The sequence below is a fragment of the Cnephaeus nilssonii genome (genome assembly GCF_951640355.1).
Source record: "Cnephaeus nilssonii genome assembly, chromosome: 19".
In the NCBI taxonomy this organism is placed as follows: Eukaryota; Metazoa; Chordata; class Mammalia; order Chiroptera; family Vespertilionidae; genus Cnephaeus; species Cnephaeus nilssonii.
Genome location: NC_137090.1, coordinates 32,270,516 through 32,278,090, shown reverse-complemented (window position 1 = coordinate 32,278,090; position 7,575 = coordinate 32,270,516). Strand labels below are relative to the sequence as shown.

Sequence of the window (7,575 nt, the reverse complement as noted above, 5' to 3'; positions counted from 1 at the left end):
ATATGCCAAGGTTGAGGGTTTGATTCCCCCAACAGGGCACGTACAGGAATCAATCAGTGAACGCATAAATAAAAAATTTGTTGGAACAACAAATCCATGTTTCTTTTTCTTTCCCTTCCTCTTTAAAAACCATTTTTAAAAAAATTAAAAAATATAGATATATTGAGCACAGGTACTGTGCCAGGTGGTAGGGTATGATAACAAAAACAGGATCTCTGTTTTCCTGGGACTGTTCTTTTAGGGGGAAGAGTCAGTGAACAAATAAAACTAATTTTGGGTAATGCATTAAAAAGAAAAACCAGGCTAATCAGATAGTGACGGGTTAGTACTGTGGATTGGGTGCGGAGGAGGGCCTTTGAGCAGATGACATTTGAGCTGAGACCAGAAGGACAGGAAGAGGCCACCTGGGGGAAGAGTATCCCAGGCAAAGACCTTGAGATGGGAACTGAGGGAGGAGCAGAGTGGCGGGAGCACCGGAGAGGTAGCCAGGACCCTTTGAAAAAATGAGTGAAGCCCAGGGCGAGCCCCCACCCTGCCCTGGGTGAGTAGCCCTGGTCAGCGAGCGAGTCTACAGCCTTCAGCTGGGTGGGCTGGCGGTGGGCGGGCTCAGGGGCGGGCACACCTCAGGGGCGGGGCGGGGCGGTACCTGGGCCCGGCCGGGGGTGGGGCTGCGGACGCTCCCCTTTCTGGGCTGCAGCCGGCGCAGGCAGCCCCGGCGGCAGCAGGCGAGCCGTGGCCCCGCGAGGCCATGAAGGTGAAGAAGGGCGGCGGCGGGGCCGGGACGGGGGCGGAGCCCACTCCTGGGGCCTCGGGCCTGAGCGTGGAACTAAAGCCGGAGCCGCAACCGCAGGCGGAATCCGAATCCGGGTCCGAGTCGGAACCGGAGGCAGGCCCGGGGCCCAGGCCAGGGCCGCTGCAGAGGAGGCAACCGATCGGGCCGGAGGACGTGCTGGGGCTTCAGCGGATCACGGGCGGTGAGCACCGGCGAGGAAGCGCCGCCTGCGGGAGGGAGGGGGCCGTGGCGGCGCGCGAAGCCCCGGCTCCCGCCCCCTTTCCCGTCCTCCCCCTGCCTTTCCTCCCCCACCGGGCACCCCTTGCCTGAGTGTTCTCCCTTCTGCCTCCCAGCCTGAGATCTCCATGTCCCCCCTTCCCCTGATCTCCTGTGCCCCCTCCTCTCCCTTTAGAGATTTATTTCCACCCCCGTCCTTCCTTTTTGAGTCCATCCCCTTTTCCTGTGGTGGAGGTGAGGCAGCAGCTGTAACTGTGACCCCTTCCCCATGTAGTTTTTAGAACCTTTGGAATCCTTTCTCTGCAGTAATGAGGAGGAGGCTGAGTGCAGTCTGTCCTCAGCCCCCAGCCTCGAGGCTAGGTAGAGGCGGAGTTACTTAGGTGGCATCATTAAGGTCTCCCTGACCATTAAATGCCCTCACTCTGGATTCCCCAGGAACTCTCGAACCACCCCCAGTCAGTTGGTTGGGTCTGTGCCCTCTTAAGGGAGTAGGTTAATGCTCCCTCCCCCCCCCCACCTTAGCCTGGACTAGGGCCACCCTGGAGGCCTAGAGGTCTCTCCACTGTGGTTGAGTTTCTGGGCTGGACTGCCTGGGTTGTCCCAGCTTTGCAATGCAATTGACTGTTTGGCCTTGGGCAAGTAACTTCTCTCTGAGCACGTTCACCTGTAAAACGGGGATAATACTTCTTAGAGCTATTGTGAAAATAAATTCTCTGGTTTTGCCCAGTGCCTGGCATGCTGTGCATGCTCTGTAAACAGGGCTCTTTTATGAGTAGTACTGAGGGCCCCGAGGACTGCTGATGGCTGCTGTCTGGAAGCAGACAACTGAGCATTCAGAGCAGGAGAGGGGAGTCACCAAAGGCAGGGAGCAAGGACTAGGAAGCCTCATGGCAGAAGTGGTGGCTGAGCCTCAAAGAACAGAAGGCATTTGGAGAGGCAGGGGCCTTCCACTCCGACCTCACTCATCAGTAACCCTGCCCTGGCTCCCTCTGTGAGCAACTCTTGAGGCCTCTCCATGGGGAAGGGGGGTTCCGGTGCTGGAATGGACCTGAGCTCTGGAGCTGTAGGAGCAGCAGAGTCCAGGGCAGAGCTGCGGACGAGACCATGATGGCAGGTCCAGGCCTGTACATCTGGGTCCCTAGGGGACCAGCTTCTCAGTTGTGTTCTGAGCCAGGCAGCAGCCATTCTTGGCTGGGCCCTCAGAGTGCTGAGCGGCCTTGCCCAAGCAGGCACTTGTAGTGAGAGGGGGTCTGGACCAGTCTGATGTTGGTGCCAGTTGGGCTATACTTGACAACAGCAGCATTTAGGATTCAGGTTAGCGGCTGGCTCTGGGGAAGAGCTTCCTTATAGGATGATCTGTTCAGATCCTAGGTAACTTTAGAGTTTATTTTGCACCTTTGGGGATATGTGTGTTCCAGCCCACATGCCACCATTTGTCTCCTAATTTGGAGGAAATTCATAGCCTTAGAGATGGGGCATCTGTGGGGGAGGTGGGGAGGGACTTCATGGGAGCTCTTTCCTCTATAGAAGTTGAGAATAGGGTGCCAGGGCTTTTCCATCCTGGCACCTCCTGGTCTCCTCTGCCCCTAATCACATAGGTCTGAGGTTTGCGCCTCCTGGATTACTGAATCTGGCTTAGGAAGCTATTTGTGGCTGATGGGAAGGGAGCAGTTGTGTTCTGAGCCCTCGGCCACTCTTCCCCTTCTCTGGCCTAACCCTGGGTCCCCGGCCTCACCCTTCCCTGGTGAAGGAAGAGGGTGGCTGTGGTGCCCTGAGTCTTTGGCATCCCCGTTCCTCACTCCCTCAGCGGGGTTGATAGATTGAATTTGCAGTGGAAGAGACAGACTGAGGTCAGACTGCAAGAAGTTGTTTCTAAATGAGAGGAGAAGCTCCAAAAGTTGGAGAATAGAGGAAGGGGGTGCTGTGCCCAGCACCTTCTTTCTACACCTTTGGACCTTCTGTGACAATAAGGTGTGTACAGGGTGAGGTAGGGGCTGCCCACTGCCATTTCCTCTTTCTGCCTTCTCTCCGCCACGGGCTCTGGTGGACTGTCCAGAGCTCAGGCCCCTTCCCAAGCCTTTGTAGTTTCTGCTGGACCCCAGGGTGCCAGGTGGCTACCAGGAGGGCTTCGTGGAGGGGGCTGGCCCAGGCTTGGGGAAGAGAGAACAACTTTACATTTACTTCCTCTTCCTGCCCCAGAGGAATAGGAGGTGGCCCCGGGGCCTGGAGGGTAATTTCCGGGCCTCTTGGGGGAGGGTGTGATGCTGTGCAGGCTGACAGAGCCCCTCGCTGCACCTCGGCCTCTTCCTATTTATTGCCAGGGCGTCCCTGAGCACTTGCAGTTGCTGCAAGCAGTGAGGGTTGGAAGAGGCCATGGTATTCCTGAGCTTCCTCAGGCGGGGCCCACCACTGTTCCTGGTTCCTCTTCTGGGTACTGAGGGCTCCCCTTACTGCCCCCTGCACACCCTCTGCTGCACCTGCCACACCCTCTTCCTGTCCTCCCCCATAGTCTTCTCTCTGGGAGTGGCTCAGAGCCAAAGCTGGGTCAATGACCTTTGAAGGGGTTCCCTCTGTTTGCTGAGACTTCCTCCCATTTGGAGATCACCAGGGGATGGGAACAAAGGTGGCTCCCTTCCCCCCAAATTCCAGGCTCTGGGTTTGAGTCAGCAGAGCTTTGGCTAAGCTGCTTAAGAGAGCTGGGCTTCTATAAGCTGCTTATGGGGCTAGGAGGGGAGCACGGGTTGGGGGGAAAGGTTGAGGAGGAACAGGGAAGGGGTTGTTCCTCTGCCCCAGCACTACCCACCAGGTCAGGGGAAGTCCTTGCCTGACACACCTACATGTGGCGCCAGGGACAGCTATGTGGTAGGGGTGGGAGTATCAGGAGACTGGGTCTCCTGAGGCCAAGCTGTGTCACTCCTTTTATTTATTTTTGTTTTTATTGATTTCAGAGAGGAAGGGAGAGGGAAAGAGAGAGAGAAACATCAATGATGAGAGAGAATCATTGATCAGCTGCTTCCTGCACGCCCCCTGCTGGGGATCAAGCCCACTACCTGGGCATGTGCCCTTGTCCGGAATCGAACCTGGGACCCTTCAGTCCTCAGGCTGATGCTCTACCAGCTAGGGCTGTGCCACTCCTTTTAGAGTGAGGTTTCCCAAAGCAGGGCTGTATCTTCCCTGTCATGCCGGGGGCTTCTTATGAGATTGGAGACCCGTTTGGCTCAGGGTCACCAAGCCAGCCCTGGCAGAGGCTGGAATAAGGGCCCTCAACTCCAGGGTCGGAGGGAAAATGTGGGGGAGGTAGCCTTGTCTGCCACCCTTCTCCACCTGCCCCTCCCTGTCCTTAGAGGCCACTAGGTGGAGATGTTTGTTTCCCATTAGAACCCGTTGATGAGCTGTGTCTCCCCCACACTGTGGGGTTCCTCCAGGGCAGGGGCTCAATTCTCTCTTTCTGGAAGGCAGTGACCTTAGGGATCAGAGAAGTGTAGTTAGTGTGGGGTTCCCACAAAAGCTGAGCTGGAGCAGCCACCTGTCTCCCCTAGACTACCTGTGCTCCCCGGAGGAGAATATATATAAGATCGACTTCATCAGGTTCAAGATTCGGGACATGGATTCAGGCACTGTCCTCTTTGAAATCAAGAAGCCCCCAGCTTCAGGTGAGTGGCTGGGTGGGCCGTGGACAGGGAGGTGGGTGCGAGCTGTGAAGTGGGCTGCCCAGGGACTCCTCAGGCTGCAGAGGGGTCAGAGCACAGCTGGGACTTGGACCCCATCATTCCCAGGAGTCATCTGGCAGGGGGCCTCTTTTCTTTCCCATCTGCCTCTGGGATTGGACATTTTAGGACAGTCCTGTCCCTTCAGTCCCTGCCAGCCTGCCCTCTGCAGGCCTTATTGGGAACTGCAGTCCTGAAGGCCCCAGGCCTCTGTGTCTCCTTTGGCCCTGGGAACCTCAGTTGAAAATTTTGACCTGTTGACCTAGATCTCCCAGGTGGGACTTTTCGGCCAAAGGTCTGAACCTTCAATGTGCATCAGAATCTCCTGGGAGTTTTAAAACTTTCTGAGAGATGGGAGGCCTGGGGTGAAACCCGGGATGGGCATGGGCCCCACTCTGAAGCCCACTGAGCCCCAGCTGGGGTGCATTACAGAGCGGTTGCCCATCAACCGGCGGGACCTGGACCCCAATGCTGGGCGCTTTGTCCGCTACCAGTTCACCCCTGCCTTCCTCCGCCTGAGGCAGGTGGGAGCCACGTGAGTCACTGGGCCAGGGGGGGTAAGGGCTGGGGGTAAGGGTGGGGTGGGAGTGAGCCCTTCCTGAGTTCTTACTGAGCCTCTCTTAGGGGCAGTCTGTCCTGAACCTGGCTGGTTGACTTCAAGGCCAAGCTCAGCCCTGCCCCCTTCTCTCGCTCAGGGTGGAGTTCACGGTGGGAGACAAGCCTGTCAACAACTTCCGCATGATCGAGAGGCACTACTTCAGAAATCAGCTGCTCAAAAGCTTTGACTTCCACTTTGGCTTCTGTATCCCGAGCAGCAAGAACACCTGCGAGCACATCTATGACTTCCCCCCTCTCTCTGAGGAGCTGAGTGAGTGGGCAGGGCCCTGTGGGCAAGGGGACTCAGAGACCAAGCTGGGGGGAGTGTGGTCTGACCCCCTTTCTTCCCACCCTGGGTCTCCTATGTCTGGCACCTTTCGGGACACTCAGGCTCAAAGAGGGGAAATTCTTTGAGGTTGTTTAGCTTGTCCCTGTCCCATAGTCCTGAAGGCCCTGCAGTGGCCTGCCTCTGGCTCCTGACCTTTGCCCCGCCTGGCTGGGGCTCTTTTGCAGTCAATGAGATGATCCGTCACCCATATGAGACACAGTCTGACAGCTTCTACTTCGTGGATGACCGGCTGGTGATGCACAACAAAGCAGACTATTCCTATAGTGGGACGCCATGACCCCCCAACTGCCTCCTACCCCAGGAGGGTCCTGGGCCCTCAGCTGTGACTTTCCAGTGCTCACTTCTCAACTCCAGGTCTTCTGCCTGGGAAGGGTCCCAGGGGCCCTGGACCCGGCGTCAGTGTTGGGAGGGAGGGTGCCTGATGTCCCCAGCCCAAGTCCATAAAGCGCATGGGGCCTGGCATCTGGGGTGGGATAGGGTGGTAGGGGGGCTGTTTGCCTCCATATCCAGGAAGGCCTCCTGTGAGAGGAGTAGCCAGAATTTCTGGACAGCCTAATTGGGCCTCTTGGGCCCAAGTTTCAGAACAGTGTTCCCCTACCCAGGCTTTGACTAGGTCAGGCAGAGACCCATTCTTTGTTTCCTGCCTACCACTGATAGGCCGTTTAGATTTGTGAATTCACAGATGAAGATCTTGGCTGCCAAGACTCCCAAGGGGGTTTCGGCTCTGGCCCCAGTCCTAGCCTCCATCATCAGGGACCAAGATGCTGCCTGAGGTGTGGGAGGGATTGGCCCCAACTGCCACCTGTGCTTGGGGCTGGACCAACTGTACATAGTTTTCAATAAACGCTTTCTCCTTTTCTGTTCTCTGATTGTGGGCCAGCATGTGTATCTGTTGGGGAGGTGGGGAGGGGAGTGGAGCGGGCAATACTGTGGTCCCCAAGTCCTCTTGTGCCCTAATCCTCTTGGTACCTAGAGTTAGCATTTAGTACATGCTGCAGCTGGAAAGGCTTTTTCCTTTGATAAAAGGCGATTCAGGCCCCGAGAGGGGAAGCTTTAGGCCAAAGTCATAGCCAACCCTGACAGAACAGAGGATGGGACAAGGGACCCCAACTCTAGGATGGGAGGGAAGGTATGGGGAGGTGGTCTTGTTCTTTACCCTACCTTTTCTGACCCCCTGAGGTCACTAGGACCCCTAGGTTGTGCTTTTAGCCCTCACCAGAGAGAGAAGGTGGACAGGTTTGTGACTAAGAACTGGAGCGCTCTTGTTTTAAGCTGCCTTGGGGAGTCCCCTGGACTGGCCATCCTACGTATAACACTGCCCCCAGCCCTGTCCTTACTTCATTTCCTTAATGGAGAAAATGGAAGAACTGAGAGGTAGGTGGAGAACTTATCCCAGGGTTCACATCCTACTGTTCCAAGCACAAATTTGGATATGCCTGGTGCTGAGGAGTTACACGCACTGGAATTCGGGTGGTTCCTGTGGAGCCCTTGCTGGGGGCCAGGACCTGGGCTGAACTCTGGGAATTTTAAAATGAGTGAGACACAGGAACAAATACCTATCCCTAGAATAAGATGGGCTGGGCACAAAGGGAAGCAGGAGTCGCCTGCTTGGAGGATTCTGGGGAGGAATCTTGGAGGAGGCAGCGTGGAACAACTTGAGAACTCAAGACAACTTTGACTGGAAGAGATGGGGGAGAGCATGCAGGCACAGGGAACAGCGTAAAGCGAAGGTCTGGAGGCAAGATTTATCAGATATGTTCAAGGGAGTATATTCATGATGTGAAAGGAAGACAGATCTGTGGAGCCTTGTTCAGGCATTGGGGTTTCTGAGGAAGATGGGGCGTCATTGAGGAGGATGACCTGGTCCAATTAGTGAAGGGTGGATTGGAAAGAGTGAGACTAATAATAAAAGC

General features: G+C 56.0%; 1 protein-coding gene across 1 annotated transcript; it reads left to right on the top strand.

Moving 5' to 3' along the window:
- The first annotated feature begins 702 nt into the window (after nt 1-702).
- On the top strand, nt 703-6,523 carry UNC119 (unc-119 lipid binding chaperone). The gene is made up of 5 exons (XM_079799093.1): nt 703-974; nt 4,549-4,662; nt 5,149-5,251; nt 5,412-5,584; nt 5,827-6,523. Exons 1-5 carry the CDS (start codon nt 749-751, stop codon nt 5,937-5,939), a joined length of 729 nt encoding a protein of 242 aa, XP_079655219.1. The 5' UTR covers nt 703-748; the 3' UTR covers nt 5,940-6,523.
- Nucleotides 6,524-7,575: the final 1,052 nt, after the last annotated feature.